This window comes from Diaphorina citri, unplaced genomic scaffold, assembly GCF_000475195.1.
Source record: "Diaphorina citri unplaced genomic scaffold, Diaci psyllid genome assembly version 1.1 scaffold1863, whole genome shotgun sequence".
In the NCBI taxonomy this organism is placed as follows: domain Eukaryota; kingdom Metazoa; phylum Arthropoda; class Insecta; order Hemiptera; family Psyllidae; genus Diaphorina; species Diaphorina citri.
The window spans coordinates 55,970-74,948 of record NW_007379289.1 but is presented as its reverse complement, the minus strand read 5'-3'; the positions used below and the strand labels follow the sequence as shown (position 1 = coordinate 74,948).

Genomic DNA, 18,979 nt, shown 5'->3' with positions numbered 1-18,979 from the left:
TATACTAGTTGTGCACTAATAACTGAAGAAATTCCCAACACTGCCGAGGAAGCTTATTCAATGCCAGATAGCGAGAAATGGAAATCTGCTATGAAAGAAGAACTCAAATCTCATGAAGAACATAATACTTGGTCTGTTGTGCAAAGGCCTCCTGATAAGAAGATAATAGATAGTAAATGGGTGTTCAGAATCAAGGAAAATGAAGGAGATCAAGGTAATTCCAAGCGTCACAAGGCTAGATTGGTTGCAAAGGGATACATGACCGATCAATATGCTGAAACTTATGCTCCTGTTGCCAAGCTGAATACTGTGAGGATTTTATTATCTGTTGCTAATCAGAAGGACATGCACATTCACCAAATGGATGTGAAGACTGCATTTCTAAATGGAACTCTGGATAGTGAAGTATACATGAACCTTCCTGAAGATATGTATGAAGAAAATCTTGTATGTAAACTGAATAAAAGTATCTATGGACTGAAAGAAAGCCCTCGTCAATGGAATAAAGTGTTCAACGATCATATTTTGTCTCTTGGCTTCAAACAATGTAAGTCAGATTATTGCCTATATGTTAATACTAGTAACAAGGAAATCATTTATCTTTTGTTATATGTAGATGATTTGTTAATCGTGTCTGAAAACTTGTGTCTAGTAAATGAGGTTAAGTCAGCTCTCTTGGAGAGATTTCAGATGCAGGACATGGGAAGTATTAGCAATTTTCTTGGTTTAGACATTACTAGAAGCAATGATGAGTTACATATTTCACAATCAAAATATTTAGGAAAATTGGTTCAAAAATTTGGTTTAGAAAATTGTAATCCAGTAAAAACCCCTATGGAAGTGAAAGGAAATGAGATTACTCAGGATGAAGAAAATAATAATTGTTTTGATAAGCCATATAGATTATTACTTGGTAGTCTTATGTATGCTATGTTAGGTTCTAGGCCTGATCTGAGTTTTGCCCTAAATTATTTGAGTCGTTTTCAAAATAACCCAAATGAAATTGTATGGCAAATGCTAAAAAGAGTGCTTAGATATGTAAAAGGTACACTGAATGTTAAATTAGTCTATAAGAAAAATGTAGGTTGTATCTTGTCAGGCTATTCAGATGCTGACTGGGGTAATAATACCCAAGACAGGAAATCTACAACAGGATTTGCATTCTTTGTCTTTAATAACTTAGTATCTTGGGCTTCACGTAAACAACCTACAGTTGCTCTCTCTTCTACAGAGGCTGAGTACATGGCTATTTGTAATGCTTTAACAGAAGGTCTATGGGTTAAATCTGTTTTAACTGAAATGTACATTGATTTAGAAAGTCCTCCTATTAGACTGTATGAAGATAATCAAGGTTGTATTTCATTGTGTAAAAATCCTGTTAATCAAAAACGTTCTAAACATATTGATATAAAGTACCATTTTATCAGAGAAAATGTAGCTAATAATATGGTAGAGATTGTATATGTACCTACTGTAGACCAAATTGCAGATATATTTACTAAAAGTTTACCTGGTCCTACTTTCAATTACTTGAGAACAAAGTTGTGTCTAGAATAAATATAGCTAGGTATTGTTAAATACTCAAGTACCCAAGTATGTACTAGGAAATAAGTTTGAATTTTCATTTTCTTTTAACATTTGTCTTTGTTTTGTTCATGAATAAGTACCTATTTGTATTACCTAGAAGTTAAGAAATAAGAACAATTAGGTATTGATAGGTTCATAAATTTATAATGTTTTTCATTTATTTTATACCAAGCACATAATTGTTTGTTTGAGTAATTAAATTAAAGTATAGGTGTGAACATAAGGTTTGCAAAACCTATACTGGGTGATCAAATAAAATAAGATATACTGGGTGGTCAAAGAAATTATACTGGGTGTCTCAATATTACTGATATTATACAGGGTGTTTGTTTTTTTTTTAGTTTGTACAGGGTGTTCCCTATTTTTGCTGTACATTGTGATTTGATATCTGGGATGTTAAATAGGTAGTGTTTTTAGTGAGGAGGGGTGTTGAAGAACACTAAAAACCGTGTAAACGGAGCCTAATATTTGAAAATACCCGCCACAAGTTATCTCATAGGTCGGTTTCTGATTGGTTAATCTATTGTGGCGCGGTAGCTAGCTTCCCTCATAAGAAATCTTCTGTTTAGAAATGAAGCCGCTTCTTGTAATCTTGTTTTGTAAAATTTGTATCCAAGTTATCTTTCAGAAATGTCTTTTTATTAATTATGATTAATAAAGTTCAAAGTCCTTTTTCGATCTGTTTCTGAAGTTAATGTTGTACTTAATTCAATAAAAACGACACCTAACAACCATAGAGCAAGTTTCCTGTGGTTAAATACTTTGGAAAGATCTATTTTCACCTTCTTTGATGATTTGAAGGTGATAAGAGGCAGTGTACAGTAATCAGAAGTATAAACAGGATAGGCACATCAAATTGGGTGAAAATGAAATCAGAAACTTACCAAGTACAACCGGAGCAGCTAAAGAGGATGAAGGAAAGCTATCCTTCAATTTCTTGCAAATATCGGCAAGGAGAGAAGACTTCTGTAGAAAGAAGGAAATAGGTAAATTTTCTTTGAAAGTTTGAATTTTTTTTGAACCCTTCCCCTTCGATCTTCGATTTTTGATGAAAGAAAAATATTTTAGGTTATCTCTTGAGAAAATATCAGCTGTGATGTATTTCTATTTTGAGAACCCCTGATTCACTTTGTTAAATTAAGCATTTGCTAGCTTCCCATTGTTATTATTCTCTTCCTGAAAAAAAAATAATAAAAAATAAATTAAAATAAAAAAAAAAATCGCATTTTTGCTTTTTGCATTTTTCGCGATCGCAATTAGCAACTTGAAGATTTGTGATTTTTGTGCCGATATCCTATTAATCTCGTTTATTTTTACCTTTTGTGAGCTCCAAGAGATGGTTAAAAGGTGTACCTTTTAATTTGAATCATCCAAAAAGAGACACACCATTTTGCCATAAAGATTTTCATTCATCAGATTACAAGCATGTCGAAGCGACGATTAGACGTTATTGATCCCTATATCACCAAGAAAAAGTAAGTTCCTTTATTTCTCCTTCTTTTGTCAACATTATCTTGCCTTCGTAGTGAAGACACTCTCCTGGAAGTCAGTAAGACAGGTTCAATCTCAGCCGAGGAACGGAATTTAATCCTCATCACTTGGTAGCCTTTTGCTGAGGTTAAGTGACTCTAGTCCTATTCAAGCAGTATATTTATACATTAATATCATCTTATTTATTCAAAGAAGCATACTTCAATTTACCCAACCAAAGTTCCTTTATTTCTCCTTCTTTTGTCAACATTATCTTGCCTTCGTAGTGAAGACACTCTCCTGGAAGTCAGTAAGACAGGTTCAATCCCAGCCAAGGAACAGAATTTAATCCTCATCACTTGAGAATTTGACCATACCAGTGGTAGCCTTTTGCTGAGGTTAAGTGACTCCAGTCCTATTCAAGCAGTATATTTATACATTAATATCATCTTATTTATTCAAAGAAGCATACTTCAATTTACCCAACCAGATAATGTGTGTCATGCGCAGAAACCAAAACTCGTCGAGCATCGTCCCGATCCCCAAAAAAAATGCGTTGCGAAATCTGTCTAATATCATCTTATTTATTCAAAGAAGCATACTTCAATTTACCCATCCAGAAGACAGGGCACAATATTGCTCTTTACTTGTCAAAGTGTGTTCTTAAAATTTTTCATCAATTATTCAGCTAATTATGTTTTATGATCATATCACCATTTTTAGCCGTGAAGAAAGACTTGCAACTGTCAATGCATCAGTTTCTACATCCATCGCATCCCCAGAAGACAGGGCACAATATTGCTCTTTACTTGTCAAAGTGTGTTCCTAAAATTTGTCATCAATTATTCAGCTAATTATGTTTTATGATCATATCACCATTTTCAGCCGTGAAGAAAGACTTGCAACTGTCAATGCATCAGTTTCTACATCCATCGCATCCAATCTTCAAGTGAATCCATTCACGGGATATCCATACACTCCACGCTACCATGAGCTGCACAGGAAGAGAATCACGCTGCCTGTGTTTGAGTACCGCACCGAGTTCATGACATTACTGGCACAGAACCAGTGTATTGTGTTGGTTGGTGAGACAGGATCAGGAAAGACAACTCAAATACCTCAATGGTAAACTATCAAATGCTCTTTGTACTGCTGTTTTCTTTTATGTTCAGTTTTCTACTATCAAAAGCTTTCTAAATATAAGATCTCTAACCTTACTTACACACTTACCATATTATCAATAAAATAGTGCCTCTCAAGTGGCACTGAACTATCAATTTGAAACATCTGATTGGCCAAAATTTAATTCAGTCTGACTTGAGAGCAAAAATTTTTCTTTATAAATATGGGACTATGGGTGTTACAGCCTACAGTTCACTCAAGGTAAAAAAACTTTTCTGCTGCATCAACTCATTAAAAAAAAAAAAAAAAAAACTGTGGGGAAAAAAGTTATGCATAGTCATATTTAAGTATTTTTTGAAATATTTACTTAGTTTTTTTTTCTATCCTTTACTCTCAACAGGTGTGTGGAGTACTCCAAGTCAGTGGGAGCCAAAGCTGTAGCATGTACACAGCCAAGGCGAGTAGCTGCCATGTCTGTAGCTCAGCGTGTTTCAGAAGAAATGGACTGTCAACTTGGCCAGGAAGTGGGGTACAGCATTCGATTCGAAGATTGCTCCTCGCCCAAAACTGTGCTCAAGTAAGTCTTAAAAAAGTGTTCTCATTTATAAGAAATTTTAAGACAAATCTCAAATACATGAAGTTCAAAACAAGGAAATGAATAAAGACATTCTCTCTTTTAAAGATCTACCCTCAATACACTTATACATCTGAGGAGTTACTAGGAAAAAAAATCAATTGAACAATTGAACTATGATGTACCTACTAGTTGATGATTTTATTTCTACTCCCAGGTACATGACTGATGGTATGTTGCTGCGTGAAGGCATGTCTGATCCGATGCTGGAGAACTACCAGGTTATTCTTCTTGACGAGGCTCACGAGAGAACTCTGGCTACAGATATACTCATGGGTGTACTCAAGGAGGTGATTAAACAACGAGCCGATCTCAAACTGGTTATTATGTCTGCTACTCTGGACGCAGGCAAATTCCAGGTGAGCCTAAGTCCCTGTTCCCATGTTTCACATGATTTTTATTCTGAATGACATGAAATGTACCGGAAACTGTAACTACCAAGGTCTTTTCATTCTGAAAGAGAGAGTAGGAAGACAGGATAGGAGAAAGCCAGCTGTTCTGAGAACAAAACTCAAATGTTTAAATAAAAATCGCCCTGTATGGGAATCAAAGCCATGACCTAGCGCTAACAAGGCAGACACACTATACTCCAAGCTAACTAGGCTACAGTACTCTCTTGTACTGAAGTATTTTTTAAACTTTTACCATAGGTCCAATGGTAAAATTTGTAAGAATCCACAGGACTCCCTAAAAAACTGTCTTTATGTGTCAAAACAGGTTAAAAACATTTTTCTGCCTCTCTCCTCAGCAATACTTTGACAATGCCCCCCTCATGAACGTGCCTGGTCGTACCCATCCCGTGGAGATATTCTATACTCCGGAGCCTCCCCTGGGCGCCGGCCCGTGGTGTTCCCCCCTTCCTCTCTTGTAGTGCCGCAATGCTTCACGAGACCCAACGAGGCGAAGAAAGCCGCCGATGACGCCAAGATGAGGTTCGCACACATTGACGGAGACCACCTGACCCTGCTCAACGTGTACCATGCGTTCAAACAGAGTAAGTTACCTTCTATTCAATCATGAATTCTTTGTGGTAAAGCAGAGAGGTTCTTTCGTTCTTCACATCTTGTGTGGATACCACAGCATTACTAAGTGAACTCGGGACCTGAGGCGTGCAAGCCTAGTGTGATACCCACTCGGCCACGGTGGTTGCCTAGTAAGTTACGAGGCGAATTTGAAGATTAAATGTACCTTAGTACATAGGTAATTGAAGTTTAACTTGTTGGGAAAAGGTCACGAAAATGACGGGTCCTTATTTTTAATAACATCTCTCGTAAAAAGACGTGCTAAATAAATAAAATTGAATTTTTTTAAGGAGTCCATTTACAAACAACGTGTTTTGAGTAAAAATTGTAAAAAAGTTTCATAATTTTTCATTTCCATTGACGAGTGTTGACGGGATTTTAAAAATAATAATCAGTGTTTATGTTTACTAAGGGTTTGGACTCTTCTAACTGTTTGTTAAATCTTTGTCTTGCATTTTCACCATCAGCTAGGGCTCTTTTATATTTGTCCTGAGGAAAGAGCCAAACAAATAATTTAGATTCTTTTATTATATAGCAGGGGGGAAATGTCACATTTTGTTATAAATTTTCAAAAATGTCCTTTGCCAGAGGACTTTGTAGCCATTCTACAGAGAAATTTGCAAGAAAAATTGACAAACTCTGTTCCAATGAGATTCTCTCCATCACTGCTATGCTGTCAGGTATGATGACCACACTGGGGTACTCTACGGGATGGGCATGCTACGACACAGACCACGTGCGTCTAATGTAGCAGTTGTTTCAATGCTGCGAAATAAAAACACTCAATCTTAAAAAAGAAAAAAAATTGAGGTTTTTGAAAGCTGTGTTTGGTGGGTCATAAAATAATTGAGTTTAAAGCAGACTTTTTATCTGATTTATTTCAAACTAAGATTTTTTTTCATGTGGGGAGCAGGAAAGTGTAGGTTCAGTATCTTGACTGACTTGGATAGTTTTTGTCCCTTGTTTTCGAAAATTGACATGACTGAGAAAAAAAAAAGTTCTGCCTTGGATATAATTTTCTTAGTGTAGCAGTGGTTTCATCGCAAAAATAATAATTATAATAATAATAAAACGCCAATACCGGTTTGAACCCTGTGAGGGTTCCGGCCACGTATTGACCCTCGCAACTACTAAGGTCTTATCGTCCCGAAATCGAAGAGAGAAGGAGGACAGGATAGGAGAAAGCCAGCCGTTCCGAGAACGAACCTTATCTCTTTAGGATAAAGTTCACTCCGTGCTGGCAAACGCGCTACTCTCCAAGAGTCCAAAAATACTCCTCAAGCTTACGAATTGCCGTAAGCTTCAGGGGCTTTTTTTCCATCGAATCCAGTAAATCCCGATTCGATAGATTCAAGTATCTGAATTAAATCTAGGTAGGCTAAGTAACTATATCTAGGTAGGCACTCCCTTACTCATAATATTGTATTTATTACTATTGTAATATTGTACCTACTGTTAAAAAAATATGAATAAATAAAGCACTAATAATACTAATAATAAAACTGCTCTGTCTGGATTTAGGGGGGAGATAATATTTTGAAAAAGTAGGTTATGTCCCTAATCAAAGTTTTAAATAAATGGGTGTGTATTGTATGATTTGAGTGCCTTGTCCCATACTCAAACATGAGACTATTGACAATGTGATAAGACTGATTAGTAAAAGCATGTCCACTTAATTACCTTTTTCAAATTGCCATCTGTCATGAGGAGACCTTCATATAAACTTTTCAAGTGTGGATTGCTGTCCTTCACTTCTTCTTTTGGTACACTTTCATTTGCGAGGGAAAGGGTATCAGCAATATCCAGTAAGTCCTTACAAAATGATTGAATCCCGTACAGTTTGGACTCTTCTAACTGTTTGTTAAATCTTTGTCTTGCATTTTCACCATCAGCTAGAGCTCTTTTATATTTGTCCTGAGGAAAGAGTGTTTGGACTCTTCTAACTGTTTGTTAAATCTTTGTCTTGCATTTTCACCATCAGCTAGGGCTCTTTTATATTTGTCCTGAGGAAAGAGTCAAACAAATAATTTAGCTGTATTGTTTTGTACAATGCTTATGGTACCTGAGATCAATCAGTGTGATTTCTCAATTATTTAGCCTTAAGATACCATGTATCTTAAGGCTAAATGGTATCTTAAGGCTAAATAATTGAGAAATCACACTGATTAAATAATTTAGATTCTTTTATTATAAAGCAGGGGAGAAATGTCACATTTTGTTATAAATTTTCAAAAATGTCCTTTGCCAGAGGATTTTGTAGCCATTCTACAGAGAAATTTGCAAGAAAAATTGACAAACCGTAAGTGAGTAGATACAACATGTTTTTTCTTGTATGTGAGAAGCAAAGTGTATGGATCACAAGTTTTTTTTTTTTTACTTACTAGTAACCATGTCCTTTTTGTTAGTCATTATGAAACCAATTATTTACACAAATAACAAACTTAGCATTTATTGGATATTCTCCAAGAGACTTAGACTAACTTTTATTTTCAATGGGTTGTGAATCTCTGTTACCATTATTTTTTGAATAGTTACCTTTGCTATGAAAAAAATCCACCCTTGTCCATTACCAGTAAGTCACTATTCTTTTCATTGAGTGCCTCTATCTGCTTCTTTAGATCTTCAAGTTCTTCTTTAATTTTGGGATCAACATTCGATGTACTTTCTGTACTTGAACTGCTGGCTGTGGAATCAGAATCATCTTTTTTGGACTCTGACTCTTCTTTTTTGTTCTCAGCTTTACTCCACAGGAATTTCACATTTGACTGTGCTGATAGTGTTTGAGGTATTCTGTAAAATTAAAATAAAAAGTGTTAGAAAGGTTTGTTTGTTTGTTTTTGTTTTTTTGTTTGTTTTTTTTTTTTTTTATGGCTGTGGGGAACCAGAATGACATGGTATAAGGTGACAGGTACTTAGTACAAGGTGTCTAAGAATCACAGGCAGTGTGGCATGTATAAACTCCAATGTTAAGGACTCTTGTCATGGTGGTTACCTGGATTTGAGTTCACCTATGAAATGTTGCTGTCTTGCACTCAACCTCTTAAGGAATTCCATCAACTATGCCCTATCAAGAGGTAGCTGGTTACCCCAACAAATCAGACAAAGGTGAACCTGATATTATGACGGTAGTTACAACCTCTTAAGGAATTCCATCAACTATGCCCTATCAAGAGGTAGCTGGTTACCCCAACAAATCAGACAAAGGTGAACCTGATATTATCACGGAGGGTGCTCCTTTGACATTTCGACAAGATGTACTAATCTATTGATTCTAAACTTACCTCAGTGGCAATCTATTTAAATAAATGGAGTGGTTAAACACAGCTTTCCCTAGCCTAACACATGCTGGAATTCTTGACATCCTGATGAAAATATAATTCTTTCACTACACACACGACTTGGAGGTGTACTTTTTAGTACCGGTATTTTCACAGATAAATATATTTAGCTGTTAAAATCCCCTGTTATCAGTTTATCTTAATCTTATCACTGATTTATCAAAAAAGCAAAAAATCTCATTCATAAAAATATTATTTCGTCAGAAAACTTTTGTTTACAAATCCATATCACGGTCACGTTTCCTACCTTACGCACTGCTGTGAAGCGAGCAACATTATCTGTAGATTACGTGAATGCGTATGTGCGCTACGAAAAAAAAGGCTCTCGTTCATTTGTACCGATATCACAAACGGAAAATCAACAAAAAATAAGTAATAGTCCATCCAGTTGGAAGTTACAAATTTATTTCATAGGTACCTAGGTAGTTACTTTCTTTCCGGTTTCCGGATTCATCACATTTTACCCATTCTTTATTAGGTACCAGTATTTTCAATACCTCCCTATCATGCAACATGCAACAGTATCCGGTCCGGACTATATAATAATTAGGTATATAACAATAAATAGGTAGGTACCTAATGCTACGAAAATTTTGTGCTGTAGGCATTTACTGTAGGTGAAATTTTCGTGACTTACTTAAATAGGTAGGGTAGCTATAACGGTCTAGCAGGTACGATTTTTTTAACATGCAAAAAATCCTTAACCTGACCATAGGTGCTACACTCACCCTACTTGGATACATTCCCCTTGGTACCTTAGGTTGATGGTAGGTAGGTACACACTTATTGCTGAACTACCGTCGCGTCGTAGGTACTATAGGTACCTACCTATAATAACTACCGGAGATAGTGTAGCTGTGTTCAGGTAGTTGTGGAGGAAGCTCTTTTATATTGCAAGATTACATCTAGGTATTATAGGTACACGAAAACCCAACCTTGCCTGCCTGTTTTGGCCTGTTAGCATTAGATAACTATACGAAGTATTATACGAACGAGACGTGAGATTTAATTTCAATTACTGTTAAAAAAAAATAGCCAGCCTAGTTAGCTTGGTTGGTAGTGCGTCTGCCTTGTAAGCGCTGAGAAGTTTAATTTAGAATTAAGTTGAATTGACTTTGTAAGATACCTTTTGGTTTTATTTACAATAAAAACTATTCTATTCTATTCTATTCCACCCTATCTGAATCTCTGCTCCAGGTGGCTCACTTGGAGAAGGATGGCCGCTATTTGACCATCAAGGACAATCAGGTTGTACAACTTCATCCGTCTACCTGTCTGGATCATAAGCCGGAGTGGGTGGTGTACAATGAGTTTGTACTCACCACTAAGAACTATATTCGTACTGTGACAGATGTGAAACGTGAGTTATTAATATGAGTACATTTTTTTTTTTTTAAACTTTCTATTAAATTTGTCTCATGTGAGAGCCATCAGTGATGGCACGTTGTATGCACCAGTTCTTGATGGATCACTGAAGTTGAGCGTGGTTGGTATCCGGATGGGTGACTATCTGGAGTCTGGACAATCGCGTGCTGCTGGCTTCTGTCGACCCCACTCATTCTGGGTGAGGTTAATATGAGGCGTACTCCATACACGCCGAATCATCATCATCATCATCATCATCATCATCATCATCATCATCATCATCATCATTGTTGTTGCGTCTTCGTAGCCGAAGGTTGCTCAGATTCTTCTAATGACATTCCTCCATTCTAGACATTCCTCATTCTCTGATTTTTTCACGCCGAATAGCGTGTAAAAACCAAATAGCTTATCAGAGTTATCAGTTAATACTATGACGTTAAACTGCCAAATGTAAGGAGACTATAGGCCAGATTAGGTCGGATGCTTCGCTTCGAACTCTTGACGTTCGCACGCCTCCCGACACGCTTGATTCTCCTCTAACCACAAAATTGCGCCTAACGCCTAGTACACACTAGTAACTTTTTTACTCTCCACACTTATTTCCGAAACATTTTAATCTTTCGGTGTGTACTAGGTTTTATCTGAATGTTGCTCAACATTCCCATCATTTGATCAACTGTTCACAACACTGTTGCAAAACAAAATGTTTACTAAGGTTGGAAACTTAACCATATTTTATTCCGTCTCTTTTTTTGTTACAGCCGAATGGTTGATCAAGTTGGCGCCCCAATATTACGAACTTCAAAATTTCCCCCAGTGTGAGGCCAAACGTCAATTGGAAATCCTTCAGGCTAAAATGGAAACTCGACAATATCAGGATGGCTTCTAAAGTCTAAACAATGGTTTATTACTATGATTTCTCTGTATGTCGGTATTTTTACTCCTGTTAAACAAATAGTCTCGTGTTAACCCAGCACATAATGTAATGTGTAATGTATTGAGTCTCTTTTTCACCGCCGTTTTTATTTCGTAGCGATGAAACAACTGCTACATTAGACGCTTGTGGTCTGTGTCGTAGCATGCCCATCCCGTAGTAAGAGTAAGCCTCTCATCAGATGAGCGAGAAGAGACACAATACTTCCGATTTAGGTGCTGGGTCAACACGAGAATACCAGAAAGTAACCCGTTGAAATACCTATTAAATTTGCAATCGAAAAATGAGTACAAATTTTTGTCGATGGTGGGATTCGAACCTGGGACCTTCTGCATGGCAAGGTCTACCTACCTATAATAACTACGGGAGATAGTGTAGCTGTGTTCAGGTAGTTGTGGAGGAAGCTCTTTTATATTGCAAGATTACATTTTTTATTACACGAAAACCCAACCTTGCCTGCCTGTTTTGGCCTGTTAGCAATGATAATGATACAGACCTCTCACACTCTAGGAGGCCTAAGTCGCGCGACTCTAGTGTAAGAAGTCTCTTTTTATACCTACCGCTCAAATAGGATGGAAGTTTAGAATCTAGACCTTCATATGAATTTATGAATGAATCAGTCTAAAGAATAGTGGTAATGTTTGTCAACTTTCGATATATGACTCACGACTGGTTAACTTTTATGAGTACAACAATTCCAAACTGAATTTTGACCCTAAAAAGATGTTTTTCTCAGTTTCAAAAAATGACCCTCATTCAATGTTTCTACTTATTTTCCCCCAGGCCTTCACCCTATTGTGATCGAGACTCTGATGTCCGGGGATGAGCTCCGTACAGACCTAGTATCTCTCGAGTCTCAGATGGCAACCCTGGGCTCCGACAACATTGTATGCGTTCTCACCACCACATCGTGCTTTGCTCCCCGGGTAGCTGACAATCTGGACCCTATAGCCGCCCTGTGTCAACGATACAATATACCTCACGTCATCAACAATGCATACGGTCTGCAGAGTACAAGACTCATGAAGTTGATACAGGAAGCTGCTAGGTGAGTATCAACACAATGCATACGGTCTGCAGAGTACAAGACTCATGAAGTTGATACAGGAAGCTGCTAGGTGAGTATCAACACAATGCATACGGTCTGCAGAGTACAAGACTCATGAAGTTGATACAGGAAGCTGCTGGGTGAGTATGAACACAATGCATACGGTCTGCAGAGTACAAGACTCATGAAGTTGATACAGGAAGCTGCTAGGTGAGTATCAACACAATGCATACGGTCTGCAGAGTACAAGACTCATGAAGTTGATACAGGAAGCTGCTAGGTGAGTATCAACACAATGCATACGGTCTGCAGAGTACAAGACGCACGAAGTTGATACAGGAAGCTGTTAGGCAATATAGGGTTGTTATTTATCAGGATTTCTTAGGACAGACCTAAAAAAAGTCTGTGTGGATTTCTTTATGAAAAAAAAAAAAAAAAAAAAAAAAAAAAACACCAATACTAGTTTGAACCCTGTGCGGGTTCCGGCCACGTATTGACCCGAGCTGTGTAATTCCTAGGTGTGTGCTTGTTTCTAAACTGTGTACGGGGCTCTGAACGGGCGGGGGCTGTGGGGGTGCAGACCGGTGTGGATGGAGCCCTAGTGCCCCGCCCCCTGTCTCCCCCCTGGGCGCCGGCCCGTGGTGTTCCCCCCTTCCTCTCTTGTAGTGCCGCAATGCTTCACGAGACCCAACGAGGCGAAGAAAGCCGCGGACGACGCCAAGATGAGGTTCGCACACATTGACGGAGACCATCTGACCCTGCTCAACGTGTATCATGCATTCAAACAGAGTAAGTTACTTACAACTCGATACTTTTATCTTCATGAAGGGCCCAAGTCTTCAGTTCCTTCATTATAATATTGTACCTACTGTTAAAAATATGAATAAATAAAGCACTATTAATACTAATACTAATAAGAAGGTGGTGGAAAATAAAATGTAAATTTTAGGATTAAAAGTATGTACCTTAGTACATAATTAAAAAACTTTGGGGAAAAAATCACGAAAATGACGTGTCCTTAATATTAGTAATATCTTTCGTACTAAGACGAGCAAGATTAAGGAATTTGAGTTTTTTTATTCGCCTACATTATTGTTGTCAATAAAACCATTCACATCAAGGGCCCACCCGTGGAAATCGAGTTTTGTATAAAAATTGTAAAAAGCTTCGGAATTTTAATTTTTATTGACAGGATTTTAAAAATAATAATCAGTGTTTATGTTTACTATGATAATGGCCAGTTAATAATCGTTCTTGCGTACCCAATTTCTTCTCTCCCTACCGTGTCTCTAGATCAAGAAGATCCTCAATGGTGTTACGATAACTTCGTCAACTACCGATCCCTCAAGTCTGCGGACAACGTTAGACAGCAGCTGTCCCGCATTATGGACCGGTTCAATTTGAAACGCTCCTCCACTGAGTTCACGTCCAAGGATTATTACATTAACATTCGCAAGAGTCTGGTCACTGGCTTCTTCATGCAGGTAAGTGTGAAATCTGGCCCACCTTAGAGCCCGTTCCCATTTGTCAATCAATCAATTTTATTTGTACAAATATACAATTGTAATTATTGTTGTCAATAAAACCATTCACATCAAGGGCCCACCCGTGGAAATCGAGTTTTGTATAAAAATTGTAAAAAGCTTCGGAATTTTTAATGTTTATTGACAGGATTTTAAAAATAATCAGTGTTTATGTTTACTATGATAATGGCCAGTTAATAATCGTTCTTGCGTACCCAATCTCTTCTCTCCCTACCGTGTCTCTAGATCAAGAAGATCCTCAATGGTGTTACGATAACTTCGTCAACTACCGATCCCTCAAGTCTGCGGACAACGTTAGACAGCAGCTGTCCCGCATTATGGACCGGTTCAATTTGAAACGCTCCTCCACTGAGTTCACGTCCAAGGATTATTACATTAACATTCGGAAGAGTCTGGTCACTGGATTCTTCATGCAGGTAAGTGTGAAATCTGGCCCACCCTAGAGCCCGTTCCCATTTGTCTTTCGGGGAAAAATCGTGTTCTGTGTAGTGGGAACACTTAAATCACATTGCCTACAGGGCATTCGGAAAAAATCGGATGAAACTCACAAGCGGATTGTCTCAGTATTGAAGTATAGGAAAATCCTCGTTTCATCTCAATCCCGAGTTTGTAAACCAAATCAAATCAAATTTTTATTGAACATAAATAAACCCCAGAACACTGACACAAACCGGAGTTGTGGGGTTCGAATTCCAGACGGAAACGAAATTTGTAGACCAAACTTTTCCATTGCACAGTTCAAAATTACGAGACAATCGAAGAAATGTATTATGTACTTACATCATTTGTAATTCACGTCCAAGGATTATTACATTAACATTCGCAAGAGTCTGGTCACTGGCTTCTTCATGCAGGTAAGTGTGAAATCTGGCCCACCTTAAGGCCCGTTCACATTTGTCTTTCGGGAAAAAAAATCGTGTTCTGTGTAACGAGAACACTCTTTTAAATCACATTGCCTACAGGGCATTCGGAAAAAAATCGGATGAAACTCACAAGTGGATTGTCTCAGTATTGAAGTATAGGAAAATCCTCGTTTCATCTCAATCCCGAGTTTGTAAACCCCAGAACACTGACACAAACCGGAGTTGTGGGGTCCGAATTCCAGACAGGAACGAAATTTGTAGACCAAACTTTTCCATTGCACAGTTCAAAATTACGAGACAATCGAAGAAATGTATATGTACTTACATTATCAATTTGTAATTTCGATATTTCGACTTTTTTACGTCAAAATTTCCAAGTCCTTTTTTTTTAGATTTGTTCTATTATTCAAAATCATGTAAAGTTAACTCCAATTTTTTAAGTGCCTTCTCGGAATAATCGGGTTCTAATCATTTCTCAAGTAAAAAATAATAATAATAATAATAAAAAAAACTGGGGAAAACCGTTCGAGTTATGGTGACACAAACAGACTTACAAACAAACTGAACGCAAAATCGTTATTTGACCTCGAGTCAAAACCCACACCTCTCTTGTTTCGGTTAAACAATAGATAAAACTTACATACTGTGTGAACAATCATAATAAGAAAACAATGGGAGAGCCTACCGTAACCAAGAATGATGGTTACTATCAAAAGGAACAATGAAACAATTGCAGTGGGAGTTAAGAAAGGTAAGCTCTTTTATCTCAACTTTCCTTTAGATATGAGCAAGAGTTTGGTTGCTGAAAGCAATATTGATAATAATCTCTGGCACAAGAGATTGGGTCACTTGTCCAAAGGCTATATGGAAAAATTGTGTACCATGGTAGATGGAATCTGCTTAGATAATAAAAACAATAATGAAAATTGTGAAGTTTGTGTTATCAGTAAACAGACAAGGGTACCACATAAAAATGAAAGGATCCGTGCAAAGAGACCTTTAGAATTGATTCATTCTGACATCTGTGGTCCAATCACTCCACAGACTTTCAATGAGAAAAGGTACTTTATTTCCTTCATTGATGATTACAGCCATTTTGCCCAGATAAAATTAATGCAAAACAAGAGTGAAGCTTTTCAATGCTTCCAAGAATATGTATCTGAAGCTGAGACTCACTTCAATTTGAAGGTAAGTCGCCTAAGATGTGACAATGGTGGTGAATATTCATCAAATGAATTCAAAAGGTATTGCAGCAACAAAGGTATCAAAATAGAATATACAATGGCATATACTCCTGAACAGAATGGGGTTAGCGAGAGGTTTAATAGAACTCTAGTTGAAAAGGCCCGTGCAATGATAACAGAGTCAAATCATGAAAAAGAACTCTGGGGTGAAGCATGTCTCGCTGCATGTTATGTTATTAACAGGAGTCCTACATCTGCATTGGAAAGGAAGGTACCTGCTGAATTATGGTTTGGTCACAAACCAAATATTTCCAAGTTGCGTGTATTTGGATGTGTAGCTTATCTTCACAGGCCCAAACAATTTTGTACAAAGTTTGGACCCAAATCAGAAAAATATCTGTTTGTGGGTTATTGCCCAAATGGCTATAGATTATATGATCCAGTCGGAAGAGACATTGTTACTGGAAGAGATGTTGTCTTTTTTGAAGATAAATTCTCAATTCAAGATAGCCAATCTGATCCAAATCCTGAAAAGGACCATCAAGAAATTGAACAAGATAGTCCTGAAATTCAAGATGAGAGTTCAAATGACACTAACTCTAATGAAAGACCTAAGAGAAATGTAAAACCACCAATATGGTCTTATGATTATGAAACTTATACTAGTTGTGCACTAATAACTGAAGAAATTCCCAACACTGCCGAGGAAGCTTATTCAATGCCAGATAGCGAGAAATGGAAATCTGCTATGAAAGAAGAACTCAAATCTCATGAAGAACATAATACTTGGTCTGTTGTGCAAAGGCCTCCTGATAAGAAGATAATAGATAGTAAATGGGTGTTCAGAATCAAGGAAAATGAAGGAGATCAAGGTAATTCCAAGCGTCACAAGGCTAGATTGGTTGCAAAGGGATACATGACCGATCAATATGCTGAAACTTATGCTCCTGTTGCCAAGCTGAATACTGTGAGGATTTTATTATCTGTTGCTAATCAGAAGGACATGCACATTCACCAAATGGATGTGAAGACTGCATTTCTAAATGGAACTCTGGATAGTGAAGTATACATGAACCTTCCTGAAGATATGTATGAAGAAAATCTTGTATGTAAACTGAATAAAAGTATCTATGGACTGAAAGAAAGCCCTCGTCAATGGAATAAAGTGTTCAACGATCATATTTTGTCTCTTGGCTTCAAACAATGTAAGTCAGATTATTGCCTATATGTTAATACTAGTAACAAGGAAATCATTTATCTTTTGTTATATGTAGATGATTTGTTAATCGTGTCTGAAAACTTGTGTCTAGTAAATGAGGTTAAGTCAGCTCTCTTGGAGAGATTTCAGATGCAGGACATGGGAAGTATTAGCAATTTTCTTGGTTTAGACATTACTAGAAGCAATGATGAGTTACATATTTCACAATCAAAATATTTAGGAAAATTGGTTCAAAAATTTGGTTTAGAAAATTGTAATCCAGTAAAAACCCCTATGGAAGTGAAAGGAAATGAGATTACTCAGGATGAAGAAAATAATAATTGTTTTGATAAGCCATATAGATTATTACTTGGTAGTCTTATGTATGCTATGTTAGGTTCTAGGCCTGATCTGAGTTTTGCCCTAAATTATTTGAGTCGTTTTCAAAATAACCCAAATGAAATTGTATGGCAAATGCTAAAAAGAGTGCTTAGATATGTAAAAGGTACACTGAATGTTAAATTAGTCTATAAGAAAAATGTAGGTTGTATCTTGTCAGGCTATTCAGATGCTGACTGGGGTAATAATACCCAAGACAGGAAATCTACAACAGGATTTGCATTCTTTGTCTTTAATAACTTAGTATCTTGGGCTTCACGTAAACAACCTACAGTTGCTCTCTCTTCTACAGAGGCTGAGTACATGGCTATTTGTAATGCTTTAACAGAAGGTCTATGGGTTAAATCTGTTTTAACTGAAATGTACATTGATTTAGAAAGTCCTCCTATTAGACTGTATGAAGATAATCAAGGTTGTATTTCATTGTGTAAAAATCCTGTTAATCAAAAACGTTCTAAACACATTGATATAAAGTACCATTTTATCAGAGAAAATGTAGCTAATAATATGGTAGAGATTGTATATGTACCTACTGTAGACCAAATTGCAGATATATTTACTAAAAGTTTACCTGGTCCTACTTTCAATTACTTGAGAACAAAGTTGTGTCTAGAATAAATATAGCTAGGTATTGTTAAATACTCAAGTACCCAAGTATGTACTAGGAAATAAGTTTGAATTTTCATTTTCTTTTAACATTTGTCTTTGTTTTGTTCATGAATAAGTACCTATTTGTATTACCTAGAAGTTAAGAAATAAGAACAATTAGGTATTGATAGGTTCATAAATTTATAATGTTTTTCATTTATTTTATACCAAGCACATAATTGTTTGTTTGAGTAATTAAATTAAAGTATAGGTGGGAACATAAGGTTTGCAAAACCTATACTGGGTGATCAAATAAAATAAGATATACTGGGTGATCAAATAAAATAAGATATACTGGGTGATCAAATAAAATAAGATATACTGGGTGATCAAATAAAATAAGATATACTGGGTGATCAAATAAAATAAGATATACTGGGTGATCAAATAAAATAAGATATACTGGGTGATCAAATAAAATAAGATATACTGGGTGATCAAATAAAATAAGATATACTGGGTGATCAAATAAAATAAGATATACTGGGTGATCAAATAAAATAAGATATACTGGGTGATCAAATAAAATAAGATATACTGGGTGGTCAAAGAAATTATACTGGGTGTCTCAATATTACTGATATTATACAGGGTGTTTGTTTTTTTTTTTTTTTTTTAATTTT

General features: G+C 36.6%; 1 protein-coding gene across 1 annotated transcript; it reads right to left on the bottom strand.

The window, feature by feature from the left end:
* Positions 1–7,473: 7,473 nt before the first annotated feature.
* On the bottom strand, positions 7,474–9,376 carry LOC113470834 (grpE protein homolog 1, mitochondrial-like). Its single transcript, XM_026829564.1, has 3 exons — positions 9,117–9,376; positions 8,406–8,625; positions 7,474–7,749 (listed from the first exon to the last, which is right to left on the bottom strand). The coding sequence occupies exons 1-3, from the start codon at positions 9,194–9,196 to the stop codon at positions 7,489–7,491; spliced, it is 561 nt and encodes a 186-aa protein (XP_026685365.1). The 5' UTR covers positions 9,197–9,376; the 3' UTR covers positions 7,474–7,488.
* Between the last annotated feature and the right edge of the window lie 9,603 nt (positions 9,377–18,979).

Excerpts from the sequence above, each read along its gene's own strand:
- LOC113470834 (XM_026829564.1), bottom strand. The coding sequence starts at position 9,196 with ATGTCAAGAATTCCAGCATGTGTTAGGCTAGGGAAAGCTGTGTTTAAC. Across the intron at positions 8,626-9,116 it reads TTAAATAGATTGCCACTGAG|AATACCTCAAACACTATCAG; the intron begins GTAAGTTTAGAA and ends TTAATTTTACAG. Across the intron at positions 7,750-8,405 it reads AAAAGAATAGTGACTTACTG|GACAAATATAAAAGAGCTCT; the intron begins GTAATGGACAAG and ends CTCTTTCCTCAG.